The sequence below is a fragment of the Rhinolophus sinicus genome, chromosome 2 (genome assembly GCF_057876585.1).
Source record: "Rhinolophus sinicus isolate RSI-liver-muscle chromosome 2, RSI-T2T, whole genome shotgun sequence".
Classification (NCBI taxonomy): Eukaryota; Metazoa; Chordata; class Mammalia; order Chiroptera; family Rhinolophidae; genus Rhinolophus; species Rhinolophus sinicus.
In genome coordinates, this window is record NC_142502.1 from 123,693,221 (window position 1) to 123,718,049 (window position 24,829).

Here is a 24,829-nt window from a genome sequence, read left to right on the forward strand (position 1 = left end):
GCTACCAATTTAACTAATTTCCATAAGAAACTCAATGAATTAAGATTTGTGAGTCACTTCCACGTAAGACCAACCAGTACCCCATTAACAAGGAAGGTCACTGAATGCAAAATGTGAAGGGAGTTTTTTTTAGGGCTGGGAAGTAGGTAGTTTCCATAGGGAAAATATCTGACTAACTTTTTGAGAGGAAGTATCAGTTTGTTAATAGAGAGAAAGCATTGAAATAAGTTAGATTATCAAAAGGCCTTCCTTTAAAAATATTCTGTACCAAGGTTACTTAAAAAAATGTACCTTGTGATTAAAAGTAAAGGGAAGAAACAACCAAAATGTCCTTCGATAGATGAATGGATAAAGAAGTTGTGGTATATATACACAATGGAATACTATTCGGTGGTAAGAAAAGATGAAATAGGACCATTGTGACAACATGGATGGATCTTGAGATTACAATGCTGAGCGAAGTAAGTCAGACAGAAAAAGCAGAGAACCATGTGATTTCACTGATATGTGGTATATAAAACAAAACAACAAAAGAACAAGGCAAAGAAATGAAGAAACAAAAACTCATAGACATAGACAATAGTTTAGGGGTTACCAGAGAGTAAGGGGGGCTCTAGAGAAGGGTAAATGGTGTCCAATATATGGTGCTAGAAAGAGAACTGACCCTGGGTGGTGAACACACAATGTGAAATATAGATAACGTATTACAGAATTATACTCCTGAAATCTATGTAACTTTACTAATGACTGTCACCCCAATAACCTTTAATTTAAAAAAAAAGTAAAGGGAAGAAAAAGTAATGTTTTAAAATAGATAGAAAATGAACATATAGACACAAAAATGAAGGATAAACAGTCATTTCTGGATGATGCTAGATAATCATTTAAATCCTCTAGGACTCAGTGTTGGCTTAGGATCTGGTTAGTTAACATATTCATAGTATTCAAGTGTTTCACAAACTTTATTGTAACATAAGAATTTCCTAGGGAGCTTGTTAAAGATATAAATTCCTGGATCCCACCCCAGAGATTCTGACTCAGTAGGTCTGGAGAAGGCCCAGTAATTGATAATTTTAACAAGAGTTTTGGCAACTGTGCTGCAGATGGTCCCAGATCATTCCAAAAAAAAAAGAAAAGAAAAGAAAAATTCGTACACACTAAAAATTACATGATTCTAGAAAACAGGTTCAGAGTGACATGTTTGCGGCTAACTCCAGCTCTTCTGAAGAAGGGTGTACCAGAGCGGTAAGGATAAGTCACAGGAAAATCTGGAGAGACTAAACAGAAAAGAGAAGTATTAGCCTTAATATAGGCAAGTGTAAGATAATGCCGTCAGTGGAAAGCAATCCAGACTCGATGTAGCACTGTACTTAGGGCATAGGAAAAGCTGAGCTGTTTTATTTTGGGGGTTATTCCAAAATCTAAGTTAACCTAGACAAACTCATAGAGGATGAACACCCACATTAATAAGCCATTACTGAGGGACATTGCACCCCAGATCTTCGTGCCTTAAAACAACACTCATTTATTCTTGCTCCTGTTATCTGGGACTGCCAGTCTAGGCGGGACCCAGCTCCATGTTGAAGGTTCAGATCTGTTCTAAGAGTTAATCCTCCTTCAACCACATACTTCCTGGGATGTGTCCTTTTCATGGTGATAGCAGGAGTTCAGAAGGGCAAGTTCTGCTAACAAGCACATTTTAAGCTTTGGCCTGTATCATGTCCACTATATCCCATTGGCCAAAGCAAGTCAGTTAGCCAACCAAAATCAAGGGGTGGGGGAGAGATTCCACTCACAGTAGGAGAGAAAGGGGAGTGAATTTTTTCTGAACAGTAACCCAAAATAGCACAGTAGAGAGATTTTCTTTTAGTTTATGTCAGGGGAAAAAAAGCTACTAATGAGATCCCGAAGGGTTCAAGGTCAAGTTGGGAAGAAAGATTTACCCAATTAAAGGTAGGCTGGGAGAAATGTGACAATGGAGACATAGGCAAAGTACTTTGGGAGAACATAAAAGGGAATGATTAATGATTGTTAGGACCCTCCAGGAAGGTTGAATTGAGTAGGGTTCTTAGGGTAGATAGCAAACAGTAAGTTTCTGACCCAAGCCGAGATTTATGTGTACATGGATTCCAGTGCAACATTTCTATATCCTAACTTTTATTGCACCTAAAAATCACAGCATATGGTCCCCTTAGTTTATTTTTCTAATGAACTATTGACAGAATGACTTGGAAAAATACCTCTGACTTCTTGAAGCGAAAGCAAACACAATGAAATAAAAAGCTCTGTAGTTCAGGATCTACGAATGCAGTGATTATGTTAAACATTTTCTAAATGTTAAAAAATCTAAATAATACAGAATCATTTGATAACCAGCATAATTATTTTAGGGTTAAAAATTACTCAGTCTTATAAACAAACTGCGACAACTTATCACAATGAATGCCAATAGCAGGGTTCAGTATTGTGTTCCAATTCACTCAACTGGGCACAATTATGGGAGCAGTTTGCTAACGAGCTCCCAAACGTAGATACCAATTATAATTATTCATTTATTTAGAGTGAAAGGTAATCAGTTTCACAGATTTCTCCCTTTGAGAAAATAAATATTCGTTTGGACAATCTTCTTGAAACATATATATATATATATATGTCCCTCTCCAAATAATTTAGTAGTAAGTAAAAAATAAAAACTAAGTACAATTTGTCTCCATGGCTGTTTCTAGGGAAAGACTGAAGAAGTTGATGAAAGATACTTTTTAAAAGCAAGAACTCATTAATATCTAACAGAATTTCAATGCCAGAGGGAGGGAGGGAGTTTAATAGTCTCTCCTACATGTCCCATGTCAGCACAACAGCTGAGTCATCATTGGAGGTTTTCTAAAAGCCTTCGCTTCCTCCAAATAGACTGTCTCCAGAATCCCTTGAGAGATGTTAATAGCATTAAGACATGTTTACATATAATTTGATCCCCAAGTAATCAGAAGTTTCATGTTCCTGGGTTTAAGATGGGATCTGTGAGGTACCACGTTTTTTAAAATGTTTGGTCATCAATTTAAGAAAGGACTAGGTGCCAAAAGATTTTTTTTTGACTGTCTGAAACTTAAAACATAATTTCTCAAATAATGTTACAAATAGTTCCAGAGTAGTCCATAAGAATTAACTTATCTCACATTATATCCAAGCCAATACTAATGTATTTCAAGTACATCAATCCTCCTTTTAACACTTATTCTTTTGTTCATTTTTGAGGCATAATTTATGCATAATAAAATCCACCAATTTTAAATGGACATTTCAACAAATTTTTATAATTTCAACATCTGTGTCATCTCATTATTGGCATCTGTTGTCTTTTTCCCTTGTGAGTTGAGAGTCCCTGGTTCTTCACATGCTTGGTAATTTTGGATTGCTTCTGGTATATTTTGAATATTATGCAAATAGACTCTGGTTCTTGTTTAAATCGTATGGAGAATGTTAATACTTCTGTTTCAGCAGACAATCAACCTGGTTGGATTCAGGCTGTAAGTTCTGAAGTGCCTTCTGTGAGTTTTAGTTTCAACGTGAGTTCTGTGTTCAAGTTGTTTGCATACTATTCAGACCAGTCCTGTGTGTGTGCCATCCACTGTGTGGTCTGGGACCAGAATGTTCCAGAGTTCAGATCTCAGAGTCTGGGGTATGCCATTCAGAGTTAGATCCAAGTATATTTAGCTCAGAGGTGAGCCCAGGAGATCGTAAGAAACTTTATAAGGTTAAGTTTCCAATCTTTTCCCTCTCTGGTCCCCCCAGAATCTCCTGGTTCCCTGGGGCTCCTCTTTTTAGACATTCTGCCAGAAATCTGGGACTTTCTATCACCCTGTCACACATTTCCTATAACTCTACCCAGGGGTTTGCCTCACGTTCTTAGGAAGGTTGATCTGATCCAAGCTGGGCCTTGTGTGTATATATGTTCCATTATTACGTTCATATGGCTAATGTCAGTTGGACATTCCTCTGATCAGAGAGGAAAGTTCTTTATCACAATCCTAGGTTCTTGCTGGCTCCCATTGCTGCCACTGTCAATGCCATCACCAACAATGGATATTTTGCGTGACTGACGTGAGAAATGGAGAAAAGGAAAGAAATGGGGGAATTTCTGCACACTTTCTGAGTGTCAGGAGAATCCTTTCCCTCCCTTTCAGCCTTCTGGTTTTCTTTCTCCTTCTCGCCACACAGTGCCCCCTTGTGGGTTTCAAGCTTTCTGGAGGACAGACCAAGAGATACCAGAGGAAAAGAAAATGGTTGACTGACAATTTGGTTCCCGGTCTTTGCCAGTCAGCCTGCTGCTGTTTAATTTTCTCGTCCATGCATTTTGTCAGGTTCTTTAGCTGCACTCAGTGTGAGAGACGATAAAGTCAGTTTACTCCATCTTCCCTGCAACTGGAAGTGAGTCTGTTTAATTTTAGTCTTTCTAATAGATACATAATGCGATCTCATTGTGGCTTTAATTTGCATTTCCTTTTAACCAGTCGTGTTGGTTATCTTTTCATGTGCTTATTTGCCACCCTATGTCTTCGACAAAGTATGTTTCAAAAATCTTTGCAATTTTACTAACAATTGTCACCCCAATAAATTTAATTAAAAAAATAATAATAAAAAATCTTTGCCTATTTTTTAAAGAAAATAAACGTTTGCTTTCAGTATAGTTTTATGTTTACAAAAACGTTACAAATAGTACTGACTATTCCCTATACCCTACACCCAGGTTCCCCTATTGATACATTATTATTAACTAAGGTCAATGCTTTATTCAGATTTACTTCCTTTTTACCTAATTTTCTTCTTCTAGTTTAGGAACCCATCTAGGATATCACACATTTAGTTGTCATGTCTCCTTAGTTTTCTCTACACTGCGAGTTTTTCAGACTTCTTTTGTTTTTGACAGTTTTGAGGAATATGGGTCTGGCATTTGTAGAAAACTCCTCAGTTTCGGTTTATCTGAACTTTTTCTCATGATTAGACTGAGCTTTGGATTTTGGAGAACAAGGCCACAGAGGTAAAGTGCCCGTCTCATCACATCACATCAAGGACACATACTGTCAACATGACTTGTCACTGTTGATGTTGACCTTGATCATTGAGTTGGAGTTGTGTTTGCCAGGTTTCTTCCCTGCAAAGTTATTCCTCTTCTCCCTTTTCATGCTACACTTTTTAGAAAGAAGTCACTATGCACAGCCCATACTGCCAAAGTGGGGAGTTATACTCCATCTCCTTGGGGGCAGATTAGCTACCTAAATTATTTTAATTCTTGTGCACAGATTTATCTGGTCTTCCCCATTTAGTTTTTCAATCATTTGTTTATATCAGTATGGACTCATGAATATTTATTTTATAGTTGATTTATAATCCAATGCTATTTTATTTTTGCTGTTCTGGATTTGGTCCTTAGAAGCACTTTCACGTGGTCTCCTGTGTCCTTTTGTTATCCCCCCATCATTATGTTTTTGCCCATGTTTTATTGAGTTATTTATCTTCTTATTGAGTTGTAAGAGTTCTTTATTCTGGTTACAAGTTTTCTATCAGATATATGTTTTGCAAATATTTTCTCCTAGACTGGATTCTTTTTTGTTTTGTAATAACTTTATTGAGATAAACATATACCATATAATTCACTCATTAGACGTGTGCAGTTCAATGCGTTTTAGTTATATTGACAGTTATGCAACCATTATCACAGCTCATTTCTGACTGTTTTCATCATCCAAAAAAGAAACCCTGTACCCTTTATCGGTTCATTTTTTACAATGTCTTTTGAAGAAGAAAAGGTTTTAATGTTAACAAAGTCAAATGTATTTTTTCTCTTATAATTTGTGCTTTTTGTGACTTAAGAAAAATTTGTCTAACCCAGGGTCATTAAGATTTTTACCTATGTTCCCTTCTATAAATTTTGCATTTTAGAACTTATATTTAAGTCTGAGATCCATTTTGAGACAGTTTATGTGGTATGAGGCAAGATTCAAGGTCCATTTGTTTGCATATGGATATCCAATTGTTCTAGCACCATTTTTGAAAAGATTATCTTTTCCTCATTGAATTACCTTTTAACAAATTACTTTCCTCAAAAATAGATTGACCATTTATATTCAAATCCATTTCTTAACCTTCATTTAAAACTTTTTGTTAATATTGTAAAATGCCTAGAAACATACAGCCTACCAAGACTGAATCATAAAGAAACAGAAAATGTGAACACACCAATAAGAAGTAAGGAGATTGAATCAGTTATCAAAAACCTCCCAGCAAGCAAAAGATGGCTTTAACAGTGAACTCTACCAAACATTTAAGGAAGAATTAATAACAATCCTTCTCCAACTCTTCCAAAAAGTTGAAGAAGAGTGCCCACTTCCAGTCTCATCTTATCCTGCATTACCTGATACCAAAGCCAGACAAGGACACTACAAGAAAAAATTATAGGCCAGTGTCCCTGATGAACATAGATGCAAAAATCCTCAACAAAATATTAGCAAAACTAATTCAACAGCACATTCAGAGGATTATATACCAAAATCAAGTGGCATTTATCCCTGGGAGGCAAGGATGTTTCAACATACACAAATCAATAAATGTGATACACCACATTAACAAAATGAAAGAAAAATAGCATTATCTTGCTAGATGCAGAAAAACCATTTGACGAAATTCGACACCCTTCATGATAAAAACTCTCAATAAATTATGTATCGAAGGAATGTCCCTCAACATAATAAAGGCCATATATGTAAAACAAGCCCACAGCTACCATCATACTCAATGATCAAAAGCTAAAAGCTTTTCCTCTAAGATCAGGAAACAAGACAAGGGTGCCCATTCCAGCCACTTGTGTTCAGCATAGTACTGGAAGTCCTAGGCAGAGCATGTAGGCAAGAAAAAGGAACATATTTCCAATTCTGGCACCTGAAACCTTATCTTTTGTGTAAGGACTCCCTGGTGAGTGGAGGAGAAAGGGGCCAAGCTCTGTGTACAGGCAACTATATTCTGCTCATAAATCTTCATCTTTTGCAAATAAAATGCCACTCCAGGCCAGAGATTTTTACCAAGAGTCCTGAATTAGGGAACAAAAGGCAAAAGTGGTGGGAGGTGGTGAGCTGTAACTAATGTGTCTATATTTATGTGGATTTGGTTGTATGGATTTTTCTGTAATAAGTTTGTGACTCCACATCTGCTTATCATGCTGACTCATTTTTGCCCAAGCTGTTGTTGTGGTTATTTATTTTTTATTTGATTTGTTCTTTGACTACATGGGATTTAGGATCACTTAAGACAGTCAAGATTGCTAATCAGTCAGGAGACAAAAATCATTAGTCCAAAGCAGGGGTGTCCAAACTTTTTTCAACGTTTTTCACCAAGGGCCATATGTGGTAAAATACACAAACAGCCTGGCCACTCACTCGAGGTGAAGTACGTATTGCCTCACCTGGTTTATTTAAGTAAACTAAATATATTTTTGGAATTTGCTGCGGGCCAATAAAAAATGGATTGCGGGCCGCATTTGGCCCGCGGGCCGCAGTTTAGACACCCCTGGTCCAAAGCAATAGACAGGTGAATGTAAAGTAAAAGTTTTCAGAAAGTGTCTTTTAAGACCCTGTAACTAACCTTCAGCCCTGACATTAATTCTCACGGTCACATATTAGTGACCCCTTCCCTGGATGATTTGTAGGCACAGCTAAAGAGCAATGTATATTGCAGAATTTTGGGAAATATGTGCACATGTATTCCTTGTACATTTTTGCATTTGGTGGGGTTACAATTCTAATGTCATTTATATCATGACATTTAGAGAATTATAGTGTCAGGCAGACGTTCTTCTTGCCTGACTTTCTTTGGGTTCTTCTAAACTATTCATCAAGTTGTTTAAGTAGGCTTTGCTATTTTAGAAAAAGTCTTCTATGGTCCAGATACAAACACAACTTTAGGATTTAAAATGTCTGCAGCAGACCCTGATCATTTGAGGTAATACTGATTTTTACATGCAAGTTAATGCTGCTAACCCATGTAATTATGTATCGGTTCCCGCTGTATCCATAAGACACTCTGTAAGGATGTTAAGTTGAATGCGACTAGTTTTTTAATTCATTCGAAACTCCAAGGATTTCTGTTATAAATTTTGTAAGTTTTACCAAATACTGGAATTGGCTTATGAGATGAGTTATGAATTCTAACACAACCTAAGGGCTTCAGGTTGCTTCTCCATCTCACAGGTTGAAATATTTAGCACGGACTCTTTGCTTGATTTGACAGACACACATCTCTGCAATGCGGGTCAGCCAATGTGGTAGGTGCAATTCGCCTGTCCTTGGATGATGCTAGGAAGTGTACTTTCACATAAACTCCCGTTCTCTCATTGAGGTAAAGTCGCTTCTCAGGGTTACGTAGTAGGGCACACCATCTGTTACCAACAATGGGAACAATGGCTTTGGAAATGTTATTTTGCAAGTTAGATTGAAATTTTAGGTCTCTGACCTATTTGGGGGTGGGGGCGGGGAGCAAGGTAAGTTTTGCTAATCTTTATCTTCTTTTAACTCCTTTCTCAAAAACCACACTGGCAGCATTAACTAACTCAGTTTCCTCCATTTGCTCCTGGTTCTCCCAACTCGATGACTGTCTTTCTGTCTTCTGCCTCTAGAAGAATTTTCCTGGAGACTACAAACTCTGTTCTTCAGAGTTTAATTTCAGGCATTTCTCCAAGAATCCCTTCTTGGTGAGACAAGGGAGGCAGCTCTATCCTAAATGTATATTGCTTATTTCTTAAACTGGAAACGTCAACTCGGGTTTGTCCACGCAAACATCTGAACACTCCTGTGTTGCATGCAGTCGCAATTGTGAACACAGATTTGGCCCCTAGAGTTGGGTTTGGACAATGGCCCTGCCACTAGCTGGCTCTGTGACCTTGAGGAAGTTTCTCTTGTATGAAGTGTGGATAGTAACAGTATGTGCTTGGTAAAATTGTGATGATGGAATGATATGCTGAATGTAAGGCGCTTTGCAGAGTGCTTGGGAAATCATAACACTCGGGGAAGTTGGCTGTTATTACTGAGGGAGATTACTATGGGTAAGTCAACAGCCCTCCAACAAGATGTGTTCAGCATGTTATAGTATACTCACCTAGCTAGCTGTCCTGTTTTCTCTGGAACAGTTGACTTGAATCTTCCTCACTATATTATCTCCTGCTTCAGAAAGGGTGCAATGAACATTATGAATCTAGGTAGAATTCAAGGAGCTTTAAACACCAAGGAAATCAACAGGAAAAAAAAAAAGGTACTCAAATGAGAAAAAGAAACATGTTTTACAAACCATTGGGCTGAAGTAGAAAATGCAAGCAGGGCGAATTTTTTTTAACCTGCTGTAGGGCCATATGGTCGCTGAATGTGTTGATGCGGGTTTTAAGATTCTTGAGTATTTTAAACTTGACATGTTATTTTTTTAATGATTTCAAACATCATTTCTTTCAGAGCCTTTTCCCACTGTTGCCGTAATATTGAACAGATGGCTCAGCGGCATTTACATTTGCATTTTGCAATACCGCCATGTTATTTGCAAAATTCCTTATCAAAAACCTGTGCTTCTTTCTCTACCTTTTCAGAATGGCTGCGATGAAACTGTAAATAGGTTTTTCCCAGAGTCTTGAGGATGTGGTAGAAATTGGGATCGCGTATGGCTGCTGCTTTTCAATTTTATGTTGACATATTTTCGGGTTTTACACCTACGGGTACTAGTACACTCACTCATCTTAAACAGGCCCCTTTCATCCAAAGGACTGAAAATCCTCATACCTTTGTGAAATGGGTAAAGAGGAGGTAACATTATTAGTGCTGATGACAATCTTGATGGCTATCCCAGCGCTTTCACATCACCCTGCTTACTCCTCCGTAATCACTTGTCACTATGCAAAATTGTCCTGTTTATCTGTTGTCCAGCTCCACCATAAAATGGGATCAGTTCCATGGTGCTGGGACCCTGTCTGTCTTGTCCTGGCACAGCGTTGGTGCCCAGTTACCATCTGTGAATGAAGGAATGAGCAAAGAAGTAATTAATAAGTGACCTTCTAGGGACTGGAGTTCTTTCACAAGCAGAAGAGGGGTTTCCTGAACATGATGGTTTTCTCGAATCTTTTAAGTTTTCCTTGACTCACGTATGTTTCCCAGAGGGTATTTCCAGGAACGTACTCTTCATAGTCTTCACTTCCTTGTTTTCAATGTTGTTTAAAAAAAAAAAAAAAAAAAAAAGACTGTGTGTTTATAAATAGACATTCCCTCAGGAGGTTATTTTCCCTTTGAGGGCACAGTGCCTCCATGAAGGCATTGTCTTGCTTAACAGATTGAAAAGATACAGGAAGCAGGAGAGGCTGTATTGATCAGAGTGGACTCTAGGCCTTTCCTTTTAAAGGCATGGGATGGAAGGTAAGCCCACCAATATCTCTATTAAGATTCTTTGATTTTCTCTTTGTAAGTGGGGACTACTCGGGTGCCTACTTGACTCAGAGGGTGGTGTCTGACTGCTGGCTTCCTGGCTCACATTTACCTGGGTTTGTCCTGGGTTGTGGCTGGGCCCAGCCATGTAAATGTCTCCGTGACTTCAGGCCAGGAACCAGTCTACGATTTGTTCAGCCCTAGCCTTGGTCATAGAACAAGTAGAGGACACATTTCATATTGAAGGTTACTCTGTGCTGAGAAAAGGACTGTGTGCTCTAATTATTGCAGCTTATGTTATCAGTAGAGCAACAAATTCTGTCCTGCAGCTCAGAGGTATAGTCAGAGGTGAAGAAACACTTTTATTGCTACAGTCATGTTTCTAGAAAGCATTTGCAGCTTCACCAAGTAGGTCTTTGTAGATATTAGAGCTTCTGTGAAAAGGGGCAGAGCTGCATCTTTGCTGAATGAAAACTTTGATTTTTGTAAAGCCAGAATTACAAAAGGATTTGAAAATGGAGGGTCTTTGTACTCGGGGTTTATGTTTCCCACTTCTGAGCCTAGATTTCGCCACTGCCAAGCCCATGAGAAGCCTCCCACAATGCTCAGAGGAGGAATGAATGAATTCCAGCCCAAATGGCAGGAATGAAACTTGTTTTTTTTAATTTTATTTTGTTCCTGGCCTTCACAATACAGAACATATTTTTTTGTGAGACATTGATGCAGGTAAAATTTGAGGAACCAGGAAGAGAACGTAAAAGTTAGCAGCTGGAGTTTAATCAGGATCAATATGGTAGGATTAATTAAGTCCAGTGACGGTATGAAAGTTCGTTTCACCTTGGGAAATCTCACCTGTCTCAGCATGAGGCTTCATTTATGATGTATTTCCTAAGACAAGGCTTTGCATGATAAGATTAAGCATATAATAAATACTGCCTACGTAGTATTTTCCTCAATAATGAGTTTAACCCTTTGTTCGCTGCAACCTGCTGCCATGTAACCTTCCTCTTTGTGAAAATGAATACTAATTATAATTATAAACAATTCTTCTCATTATGTTTCCATGGATGGCATCTTTTATAGCTTGCTAATTATAAGCACACAGAACTGAAGTGCTTGAAGTTAAATAATGTAAACAGGGTTGTAATAGATTTTGATGTTGAATACTTTTATTAATTGTTAATTAAAATTTCTCAAATCTCTACCCAATTAATCCACTTAATTTATTGGATATTGTAATAACTCTTACTCCATACTTACAGGTTGGTACTTTGAGAATGTTCTTTTTATTCTCTTTAAGGATTGTCTTCCTAAATAACACATACAGACTTACAGTACTATACTAAACCAGAAGATATAGCAATTGACCATTCAACATTGTATTAATCAAAAATTGTTCGGAAATGACCAGAATTATAGTCTTAAAGTTAGAACGAATCTCACACTCAGATGTGTGAGTTAATTCACTTCCACTCAAACAGTCATTTCACTTCTGGTTGGACACGTAATCAGTCCTACCCATTTCTCTATTTGGATGATTCTAATTATGAAAAAGAATTTCCCAGTACTTTCCCCCATTTGTGCAAACTCCCATGTCTGGAATGACCGAGAATAAGTTTACATCTGTTTCCGTAACAATGCCCTTGAGGTATATAAGACATCTAGTGTGGCCATTCTAACTCTTCTCCTTCACATGATAAATTGTCTCTACTTTCTTCAACTACTCCTCAAGTGCTTAGGCCTTACCGCCCTTTTCTAGACTCGTGGAGCTTTTACCTCGGCAATAAAGGTAAACATTAAATACATACGAGTAATTATACTACTAAGAGTAATAATACTCTCATCGTGGAAGGAAAAAATACAGGTTTATAGGTAGGGACGGAGGTAGGGGAGGGGGCTAACGTAGCCCAGGTCTATAATATGCTCCTCAGATGAAGAATACAACTAAGACTGAAAGGACAACAACTTGAAGCTGAACGGCACCCACCACAACTAAGACTGAAGGGACAACTTGACTTGAAAAAAAAAGTCCTGGAAATACATACTGTTCCCCAATAAAGTCCTGTTCCCCATACCCAATAAAATCTTTAAAAAAAAAAAAAAAAAGAATACAGACGTAGTGCCCCATCCCACATTCCCAACCCTCTTACCCTGTTCTAGTTTTCTCCCGTAACATTGCATCTTCTAGTGTACGGTACAATTTGTTTATTATTTTACTGTCTCCTTTCATTTAAATCTAAATCCCACGAGAACAAGATTGTTTTTGTCCATTATATCCAGTATCTAGTATCTTGCACATGCTGGTCACAGAGTAAGCACTCAGTAAATACTTGTTGAACAATACTTACAGGTATGGCTATTCAGTTACCTCCCAGTCCATCTCTCTGTACTACCAACCAATTCATACGTTTCCATCTCACCCACTGGGGGATCTTATAAGACCCTGACAAATGCCTTGCAGAAATGCAGATGCATTATGTGTAAGACCATGGGAAATTGTAGCGAGAACATCATCTGGTCTCTGTGAACTCATGTTCGCTCCTAGTAATCATTGCTTTTCTAAGTACTAAAATACTCTATATAATTCTAAAATACAGTAATTGTTCATGTTTAGCGATCAGCTGTTATGCGGAAGGCACCCTGCCAAATGCCTTATGGGTTTATGAATATATTCCCTTCATTTAGTCCTCACGTTTGGTAGGGACTGTTAGTATCCTTTTTTTTGTAAATGGATATCTATCTAGAGACTTAGGTAACTTCCCCTGGGGGGACACGTGTGACAAATGGCAGGACTGGATTTGTGAAAGCCCGTGCTCCTGGCTACTGCACCATACACCACTGCTGTGATTTGGGGACCTTAGAACATACTTTATAGTGTGGGGACCCTCCCTCAGGAAGCGCTAGAGCATTTGCCTTTTCCTGATATGGCCATGATTTCTTTAAGATGGCGGGTCTGTGACCCCATCAGCAACTTCCTTTGTTGCCATTAGTGCATTTTTTTCTGGGGCTGCCATGTAAAGTGGTTAAAAGCACTCTCTTAGTATTGTCACCTAACTGGGGTGTAAATTCTCTCTCTATTCTGTTCTTTATAACTTTGAAGATGGTTTATTGGTGTGAAGGCAGAAGCATAATAAAAGTTGAATCATGCTTTTTTCTGTCATCTCTTGATTTTGTGTCGTTTCACAATACTCCATCCACCTAAGCAGTGGCCTTGTCTTACTCTTTACACTACCTTACAAATTTTTCAAGTCCCCTCTCTGGTTGCATGTTACGTAAATCATCTGTATCATTTATTTCTTTACGATTGGTAAGTTTATGGGTGTCCTTTTGCTTTAGCCTAAAGGAAGGAGTTTCTAAACATCACCTACATTCCCAGTACTAGAAATCGAGTCCATAAACAAACACTGCACATTAGTCATTGGTCATTGGTCATTGTGTCAGAGAGGAGGCTTAATAGATAACTGAGTGATTTTTTTTTTTTTTTTTTTTGCCTTTTCTGTAGACCTTTAATCCATAATGATAGAGGGGACATAACCTTGACTAATTTTCATTCACACTTTCTGACTTAATTTGACTGCTCTTGTTGGTGTTTATCACAAAATGATCATTTTTTCATTAAATCATTCCAACATAATCTTGGCTGTGTTTTAATTAGACTTCCAGTTTGTTTTAATAAACATAGTTAAAAATTTGCTCCATTGCAAAGAGGCATTCTTGGTACAGAAATTTGCCTTATGACTAATTCCACACTGTAACAATCTACTGAGAAAAGTCAAAGAAGCCAAAGGCTGTGGAATCAAAAGGTGACCCCACTCCTCCGGGTACGTGGAGGGTCTTGCACAAGCAGATAGGTAACATGGAAGAGGGAGTGTCTGCAAGCTATCAGCATGGGAGCTTGCCATAAGCACCACAGCAGTTACAATGTGGCATTGATTTCTTATCAAACTTTTGGTTTTGTAAAACTTTGGTTTTTCTGGCTGTGGATTGCAGTCCAAGGGATTTTGTGATAATAGTGAGGATATGAAGATAAGAAAAGGGGTCTTGCCGTGGGCCTCAGGCAGAGGCTTTGGAGTAGGGATAATAGACAGTCCGCCCTCTTTATGATAGGGGCCTGGAAGCTGATGTGTCTCTCCTGTCCCTGGATATCAACCACCAGAGCATTGCTTTTTCTGTTGGCGTTTTATGTGAAAATTCAAGGGTCAGCCAGTCCATCCAGGGGCCTCTGAGGCCTGGCCTGTTAAAGGAAAGGGCAAGTGTGTGGACCAATATCCAGGTTCAGCCCCAGGTACCCCAACTTCCACAGGTGAACAAACTCACTCTGCCTTACACTGGGGACATGTACAGGTATTGAAGGAACTGAGCATTTTATGGGAGTGGAAGGGAAAGGGTAAGATCCATTCCCACTATGACGGTTCTCCTTCCAACAAGCCAGCAAATACGTCCCAAGACTAACAGTAAAGCTACACCAGCAGAGTCAAGAATGAAAATTCTATAAATATACACAGAAAAATAATAAAAAGAAGAAAATCTTTAAGTGTAGCATTGTAGACTGATTTATTTAAAAATAGAAAACTTGGAGTGTTAAAAAATTCTCACCAGCCAATAAAAATAACCACTTTCTCACTCGTGTTTCCCAGTGCTACACACTCCCACCTCTCAGGTAAGCCCTCTCCCCTGCACCCCAGCTGATTTCAGCTGGATTTCTTTATTCAGCATTTATTTATAGCCTGTCTCCTCAGAGAGCCTACAGAAAAACAGGTAATGTCGGCCACACACAGAATGAACTCTATTCTGGGAATCAGACCGACCTGACATCTTTTTGGAAAGGTGAGATGATAATGGAGGGAAAGTCTCATAAGAGCCTCACATAGTGTTAAGGGTTATTTGTGAGTCTGTCCTTCATTTCTTTTAGCAAAATGCTGAAGTAAAATTGATAGAATGTGCCAAAGAGAATATTGTCAAATACGTAGCACCAGTTTTACCATTTTCAGTAGTCACTTCAGCTTATGGCTGAAAGAGAATTGATTATCTGTCTTACCATGGGACACAAATTAGAGCAGGCCTCAGCATCTTTAATTAGTTAATTTTTAAAGCCCCACTGGGTTAGTCTCTCCATCCCGCAAGCTTTTGTGTTGAGAATTTCACGATCAAAAAAGCAAACCATGTTCCCAATTCTAAATGATAATCAGATGTGTTTTTCCAGAACACCCTTTCTCCATCATTTAAGAAAAGAAACGGATATGTGGTCAGCCTATGGGCAAGCCTTCTGCTTCCTACACATAACATTATTTATTAGATTACAGAGATGGGGTGCAGGACGGGATTCAGGAAAATGTTAAACAGGAAATGGTCCGGTTTAGTCACCTCACTGATGTCCGCCTGTCAAGTGAGGCTTAGATAATGTCAGATCAGCATCGTCTCTCTTGCCTGAGCCCGCGTGGTCTTCCTCTTGCTAAAAGTAATGCACAGTTGTAGATGAAGGAACAGGAAGAGGTCTTGAAGTGTTCTTGTCAATGTCAGATTACAAGTGGGAAGCATGTGTTCATTATTACTGTTTTGTGGTTTCTTTCCCCAGCATTGACAGGACACTGTGGAAGATGGCCCCAGTACACAGTGCTCGGGCACTTTATTGAGACATGACCCTGCGGAAAAGCACTCAATATCAATTAGTGATCAGGATGTGAAGCGACTGTCTCTGGTTCTAATCCTTTTATGCCGTCAATAGCTTTTTGACAAGGTCAGCGCACTGACATACCACTTAACTTTCTGAAAACCAAATACACTTTTCACCACAAGCTCTGATTGAGATCACTGATTTTCCTTATAAAAATAATAACATAATTGAAAGACCTTGTCCTATGGCTAAGAATCTGATAGAAAATCGATTATTAACTCTTTAACAACATTGCCTGTTGCTAGAAGGCTAATACTTATTCTCTAATTGACAGATACCAATGTGGAGATTAGGGAAGTCATATAACTTCCTAATGGCTTCTGTAATCATGGGTATAAGCTTAATTTTTATGAAGTAAATACATGTTGATGTTCTAAGAATTGGTCTTTAAGATAACTGGTGATTTTTTTATTTTTTATTTTTTTGATAAAGCAGGCATCCCTGTGTCATGTAGATGACCAGCCATATTACTTTTTAAATAGTCTTTGTTTTTCCTTTCTTTTTCTTTTTTAGTATATTGACTAGCTATTTATTCATTCAACAAACACCATCGAATGCCTACTATATGATACCAAGTAATCTTCTAAGAACGGGTCATAAATACATAAATGAGAGGTACCATATCCACTGTAAAATCTAATACAAATAAGTGATACTCATCATTTTTCTCATTTTGTTCTTTTAGTTCCATGTAGTATTTGTTAATATAAAATCATGTTTGAAAAGTTAATGTAAAGGGGAATTGGGAGAAAGTACTTAAGGGGCACAGAGGTTTGCTTTGGTACAGGAGAAATGTTTTGGAACTAGAGGTGATAGTAATTCACAGCATTGTGAATATATTAAATGCAACTGAATTGTACACTTTAAATGGTTGCTTTTCTGTTCTGTGGCTTTCATCTCAATTTTTTTTTTTTTAAGTTAATGTAGTTTGTGGTTGGTTTCTCTTGATATATTTATTTGGCTTTGTATTATATGTAAGAGTTGGAAGGTGTTTGAGAAGTCTAGCTCAGTTCCTTTCAGGTATTTTTTGTATTTTTCAGTAGAATTTGACGTTTTTGTTGAACATTTGTTTCTTTTTAAAGTTATTCCTCATTTATTTTTCTTGATATTGTAGGTGGGATTTTTTTTTTCATACTTTTAAATTGTTTTTTGCTACTATACAGAAGAGCTATTGAGCTTGGACTGTTTGGTTTATATCCAACCACTTTTTTAACCTCCCTTTTTAATAAGAGTAACAGTGGAGTCTTTTGGATTTTTCTAGGTATATGTTCAAAAATTTGCCAAACTGAGATGATCCCAGTTTTACGTTTTCCTTAGTGGCACAATATTTTAAAAGGGTCTTAATATTAAGTATTAAACCATTTTTCCATTCCTGAGGCAAATTTCAGTAAATTCCTACTACTTCTTATAATAGTCTATTGAATTATATTTACTAATAATCTTTTGAGGATTTTACATTTATCTTCATAAGGAATATTGTGGGGATAGAGTCCCAGAGAGCAGTTTCCAGGCTCTCAGCCTCATGTGGAAAGGTGCTGGCTTGGGTAGTAGATGGCCATCAGCTATAACTAGTTGGCCATCAGCTATACCCTGTTATCCCTTGGCCACTGATATGACTGCCGTGGCTGAGCTAGTGAGCACGGATTGCAGTTAGCAAGGAGTTGGTTGGTTGGTTGGCAGAGAAGCGGACAGCAGGTTGCGGATCGTGTGGGTCCTGCTTCCTGTGTCTCCAACCCAGCCGCCAGCGAGAATACAGTGGTATGACTCCCCTATCTGTGGCTCCGTGGGTGTTCCTTTTTGGCCTCACCATATCCTACATTCTTGTGCAGGGAGCAGGACCAGAGACCCTGCATGACAGATACTGATTTATTCTCTTACGTTAGGTTTTTATAGTAATTTAATGAAATAAATCACATAGCTTTCCATTACTTTCTACTATATGGGAATTTCTACTATATGGGAATTTCTACTATATGGGAATTAGTTCTCCCTTTATTGTTTGAAATACTTCATGCTAAAATTATCTGGCTTGAAGCCTTATTTAAAGATATTTTTTATTTAATTTAATCTGCATTCTCAGGTTTATAGGTTTAATCTCATTTTTCTTTATTTCGTATGTAATTTTTTTTTTCAGAAAGTTGCCAACTTCATCAAAATTTCTCATTTATTAGTAGCTCTATTTTAATATTAATATCAGTGTCTTCTTATAATTATCATTTCCATTTATTTTTCTCCTTATATCAGAGATGTTTATTTGAGCTTTTTATTGAACAGATTTTTAAGTAACTTTCTACTGTTTTGGGTAGCGTATTCTGTTTTGGTTTTTAAGAAATTATATTTTGGCTTTATAAATTCTACTTAAAAATATTTCATTAGTTTTCCCTATAGATTTTCTTCATTTTGTATGTCTCTTTTGATTTTAAATTTCTTAGCACATGAATTTCATTTCAAAATATAGTGAAAGAGTTTAGTGTATTAATTTGCCTCTAAGAATATCTTTGGGGGCATCCCATGATTTTGTTCTACAGTATTTTACTTTTATTTTTCCTGGAAATATAGAGAGTTATTTATAAATGTGTGGTATTTGTTTTATTCTAATTATTCTAGGAGATTTTTATTTTCTACACCGTGTTTAAATCATAGCTTATTGTTTTGATAACTTGTGGTTAAAGAGTCTATGCTATAAAACAGTTACTTTTTGGAATTTTTTTGAAGCTCTTTTGTAGCTGAGTATGTGACCACTTCAGTAAATATCATGCGTGCTTGAAAAGTTGAAGTTTCTTCATAGCATTCTAAGTTCATTATATCTATCAACTTAGCCCTATTTAATTTCATTTTTCAAATTTTCTATCTTCTATAGTTTTGTTTTGGGGTTTTTTTTTGGGGGGTGATCTTTTGTCTATTAGGAAAAATAGGGGTGGGTTAAAGACTTCCAGCTGTAATAATTCTATTTCTCTTCCTTTTTCGTAGCATACCTTATTCTTATGCTTTATTAATGCCCTATTTTCACTCATTCTGCATTGTGCTCTCCAATTATTTTTTTTTGCTATGAAATGTCCTTTAGTTAATATTAATATTACCATCATCTGCTGTCATTCTGTTTACATTTTTATGACATCCCTTTATACATCTTTCTTTTATGATATTATTTTTTGGCTCACTTTTTTCTCTCAATGTATAAATGTCAAGATGGTGGTGGTGACAGTAGGATCAGAGAGGAAGAGATAGATGTGAGTGGCAGGGCAAAAGGTGACCCCATGGGCCAGGCTGATTTGGGAAATAAGGACGGGGACTGATGAGGGATGAAGCCAGGCGTCCAGCTTGGGTGATTGGGAGCAGAGTGAAGCCCTTGGAAAGGGATGTGTTAGGCTGGGTGTAAGACAGGCTGAATTTGGAAGACAACTGGCTGGCTGCCTTCTTGTCCACAGGGGACCCTACCTTCAGTTGAGGCTGGGGACACAGTCATTGAATGGGGCTTCGCACAGAATTATGATAACCCCCGAATTTGAGCTGAGATCCTCACTGAGTTTGAGCTCAGAATCTTGCTCACTGCTTTGGTGGCATTGATGGCACACCTAATTTCTTTGTATCCCAGTTTTCTTATAAATCAGGAATAGTAAGACTTATTTTAGAATACTTCTGCAGAAGTATTTAAGAATGTGCATGTGATAAACAGTCACTAAATGCTTGAGGGCCTTTTGAGTGCTTGTAGATAAAAGCATGACTTTAAAGGAGTATTATTTTAGAATGAAAGTTCTGCGATAAATGTGCCTGATGAAGAATTAAACTATTTTTGAAAATAGGACCCGTGCGGCATCATCTCCCCCGCAGTGAAATACCATTTCCCACTGATTTGATCAACCTTCTCTCCTTACGCCTTGCTTGGTACTTCTAATGCTCTGTGCTTGGCATGGTAATTAGGGGCTTCAGTTCTCAGTGACAGGATGCTCCTGGCTACTATTTCTTGAGCTATACATTAAGTCCTCACTTAGTCGTCAATAGGTTCTGTGACTTTAAGCGAAATGGTCTATAACAAAGTTTTACCATAGGCTAATTGATACAAACAAGAGTTAAGTCCCTATGGCATCCCATCAACATTATAACAAAATGATGTGGAACGAAACGACATTATTCAAGGACCCGCTGTACTTAGCTCCTTATATTTTCCTGGCAGAGCGTGTGTTGTGCATTCTTAAGTGGTAGGATTTGGGGAAAGCAGTTCCGTGACAAGGAAACGTGATAGACAAGGCTATAGAGAAGGAGAATCAGCTGGGGTTGCTAGCTTTTAATTGAAGTTTAGTTGGAGGTTCAATGAGGTGAGACTGTTATGACAGATTTCAAAATATAATGATAGCAAAATGGAGTGGGTTCATCAAAGTTGGAGTAAATACAGAGCAACGGCTCAGCAACTCAGCATGAAGCAACAGCTACAAACCTTCAAAAAATACAGAATAATTAAAACTTGCATTGTGCATCCCTCCTTCTCAGTGGGTACCTTTCCAAGGAAAGCAGTAACTTCATTGTGGGAAATATAAACACAAATTTGGAGATGTAAATTACATGCATGTTTTAATCTTGTTCATAAACACTGAGAGTTTTAAAATGTAAATATAATCAAAGTACACCACTGCAGCTGAAACCAGATTGGAGAAAGACCTCAAGAAGGTGAAAGGCCTTCCCCCAGAAACACACCCTGCCCACCCCGTCCTACCCATGTACCCCCTTTTGTGGATTTGGAAAAGAGGTGGTATTCTGTCCTCCAGTTTCTGAGCTCACAAATGCTTGTCTCTCGTTTGTTGATGTCACCAAAGGGACTATATTTTTAACCCTTTCTTTCCACTTCCTCTCCTATCACTTCCCCCTTTGGTCTGAGCATGTGATATTGGAGCGTAGTAAGTAAGATACAGAGTGGCTTAAGTGTCAGAGGATTCCCAGTATGAAAGGGAAGGTGGAAATTTACTATCCAGATTCTCTTATTTCCACACTTTAAGTATGGCAGCGACCTCAAGTTGAGCTGGTTCTAAGGGTTGAACTTAGAGAGCGAGCCTGAGATAGTAGAAAAGTCACTGAAATGTTGTTGCAGAAGTGTGGGGGGATTCTATCTTGACTGCTGCCTCTTGCTGCCAGGATGATTTTGGACAAAGCCCTCTACTTCTCTGGGCCACAGTTTCTCCATCTGTTAAAGGCATTGCGTTGGCCTGAAATGAGCTCTAAGTTTCCTTGTAATTCAAACTTTCTATATACTGTGCCTCTGGCATCCACTCCAATCCAGATGGGGCCCTGGAAATTCAAACTCAATGTGGCACCCTTCTGAGATCCTCAGGAGTCCCAAGGAGTCAGAAATGTTCCAGAGAAGGCACAAGATTTCCCTCTGCCAAGGACTATCCATGCTGTAATTTAAGGACAGAACTTCCCGGGACTGTTGTTGGAAGTCCTGTGTCCTGGCCTCACTTCTCATCTCTCCTCAGCTTTACAAGGACCCTCCCAATAAGGAATGACCTGATGTCATCCCAGACCATCAGAGCTCATGGCTGGAGCTACCACTGAGATGACCCAATGTAGTATCCTACGTACTCCAGCTGCAGTGACGTGGGAAGTATTTAACAGGGCACCTGTACTGCATTGCTCTCTCAGTGCATTCCCTGTTCAGAGTAGAGTTGTGGAAATTTATAGGATTATAAGGGGAGATACTCATAAGAGCAATCCGTTGTTTACATAAATCACTTCAAACAAAATTCAAGTGTGGTATTCAGGGGAAGCTTTGCTTTAAGGAGTCAAACCCAACCTTTAATTTGAAGAATGTTTTTAGTGTGTTGTGTACCTGAGTGAGTCCATCAGAAGAACATGAAGTCAAATTTTCATTCATTAACTGTTTTAAGATGGAAAATAGGAAGTACATTGAGAATTTAGCATTTGCTCTGCCAGTATGTTACATGGGAAGATAAGGGTTGGGACTTGGAAGTAGGGTAAGAGAAATGGTTATGGGCTTGAGGAAACATTTTTTACTCATTCCCACCACTGAATTCCAAAGGAGATGATTCCAGGGGACCATCAAACCCTCACCTGACAGAATTTACCAGCAGCCTTGGGGATAGTTGCCTCAGGCTGCCCTGGAAAGGAAGCAGGTTAGGGGGGCGGTTCCCAAAAGAGCTCTCTGATGCTATTGGATTCAAGTGTCAGAATAGTGACATTTCCAGAGCAGTCCTGGGATAAGTCATTGGGGATGGGACTGGGGGCTTATTTAGATGTTTGTCGCCAAACTGGAACTTTTAGGGAAACAAAAGGAGGGATGGCTATAAGAAAGGGTAATGAAATATTAGTAAAAGCGTTTGGGCTTCTTAATTTCATCATAACACCTAACAGTGTTTTCCTTGATTTATAAGGATAGATATGTATGTTGTATTCGTGAACTGTTAGCAGCAGTAGCTGTGCCTTACACATTTCCTTATTGATCTTTTAATAATGAGTCTAGGATGAAGTAATCTATACAGAGATAATGTTTCTCTTTTAACTAAAACCTACCCAATAATCTATTAAGAAATAAACTTCACCTAAAAGTTCTCAAACTGTTGGACTAAAGACCTAAGTATAAAAACTCAAACTATAAAACTCTTAAAACATGGGTAAATCTTTGTAGCCTGGGATTTGGCAATGGTTTTTTTTTTGTTTTGTTTTGTTTTTTTTTGTTTTTTTTTGTTTTGTTTTTTTTTAGATATGACACCAAAAGCAAAGCAATAAAGACAAAATACAGATAAGTTGGACTTGGTCAAAATTAAAAATTTTGTAGATCCATGAACACTATCCAGAGAGTGAATATACAACCCACAGAAGGGAAGGAAATGCATCCAAATATCTGATATCTGATAAGGCTCTAGTATCCAGAATATATAAAGGACTCTGGCAACTCAATAGTAAAAAGAGACATAACCCAATTAAAAACGGGCAAAGGCACTGAATAGACAGTTCTCCAAAGAAGATATAAAGATGGCCAATAAGCACATGAAAAGATGCTTAACATCTCTTGTCATTAAGGAAATACATATCAAAACCACAGTGAGCCACATGCCATTTCATACCCACTAGGATGGTTACTATCAAAAACAGAAACAGAAACTAACCTATTGGTGAGGGTGTGGAGAAATTAGATGCTTCATACATTGCTGGTGGGAATGTACAATGGTATAGGCAGAGTGGAAAACTGTTTGGCAATTCCTCAAAAACCTAAGCATAGGATTGTCATATGAGCCGCCAGTTCAACTCCTAGTTATATACTCAAAAGAACTACAAAAGAAGTTGAAAGGTGTGCAAACAAAAACTTGTACACAGATGTTCACAGAAGTGCTACCACAGTAGCCAAAGTGGAAACAACCAAAATGCCTACCCACTGATGAATGGGTATGCAAAAGGTGGTATGTCCATTCGTTGGAAAATTATTCAGCCACGACACGGAGTGAAGTACTGGTACACGCTGCCAACATGGATGAGCCTTGAAACATTATCCTAAGTGAAACCAGCCAGACGTAAAAGGCCACATGCTGTGCAATTCCATTTATATGAAATGTCCAGAATAGAGACAGAAAGTAGATTAGTGGTTACCAGGGACTGGAGAGAGAGGGGATTTCTTGCTTAATGGACATGGTATCTCAGGGTGATGAAAGCCTAGGATGTCATGCTGAATTGTGGTCAATGTCATTGAATTAAAAAGGCCAAAAGGACTGTCTCCCTGAAACCCCAGTAGACGCTTCTACCAGCCAAAGTTGATTTTGTGTCCCCACAAAGCCACCTCCTGTACTCCAGGCTGTGTAACCCGCAGTAACCACACAGCGTCTCTGGAACTCACACGGTTCCCCAGAGTCAGCTGTGACCTGAAGCCACCATTCCTCAGAGCCCTTGACATCTCCACTGCACAGGGCAGCGTGGTTACAGAGCAGGTGACTCTGGAGTATCGCACCCAGCATGCGATGCGAACGTCGAGAGGATGTTTCTCCTTTGGTCTTTCGGGTTTGGGCCCATCAAACCAGTAATTCTAGGCTTTGAGGACAGTGGAACTAGCAGACTTTTCCTTAAGCCATAGCAACCCTTGTATATGGCAGGCCCTTGTGTGCATTTGGTGGGTGAACTGGATCCATTTCTACACTTTGCTGGAGCCCAAGGAGAACAGAACTCAGACTGCTTGTCATACTCATACTCGTAGGTGCCTGCGCGGCTTAGCATCAACGTGGTTAAAGGACCCAGAGCTGATCTCGGGGGCGTGTGCGGTGCTCCTGGCTGAGCTGCCCACGGTGCAGTGTGGGGAGGGGGGCAGTCAGCCACGATGGGAGCTGTCCCATTAAGGAAAGGAGCATAGTTTAGGCATTCCCCAGTCCAAAGTCTATTAAGTTTGGAAGCTTGTGTGTCATGTTTTCTTTGAATTCATAAAGGAGGTCTGTCAGGCTTAATTTGTTTTTCCTTTGCTTTCAGGAGAATAGATCTGGAGAAACCAACAGCTGTGTGGAAGAAATAATCCGGGTAAGAATACTGTTTTACAAATTTTAGCAACTGGTTGGACATAGATCCAAATAGAAAGGAGTCATGTGGCTGCGTTGTCAAAGGGAGCCCGGTGTTTGTTTGTTGTCCAACATTTACCTTTCCTGAGGGTAAGCACGTGAGTTGCCTAAATGACGCTTTATAAAACAACACTTCTTTTAAGAAGTCTACGCCTCAGCCTGGT

General features: G+C 38.6%; 1 protein-coding gene across 10 annotated transcripts in view; it reads left to right on the top strand.

The window, feature by feature from the left end:
* Positions 1-24,829, top strand: part of AFF3 (ALF transcription elongation factor 3) — a 545,430-nt gene that overhangs the window by 269,737 nt on the left and 250,864 nt on the right. For all 10 annotated transcript variants that reach the window (XM_074332377.2, XM_074332383.2, XM_088796019.1 and 7 more), the window contains one exon: positions 24,580-24,627. In XM_074332377.2, the coding sequence (XP_074188478.1) occupies positions 24,580-24,627 (48 nt within the window). The remainder of the gene's footprint in view (positions 1-24,579; positions 24,628-24,829) is intronic.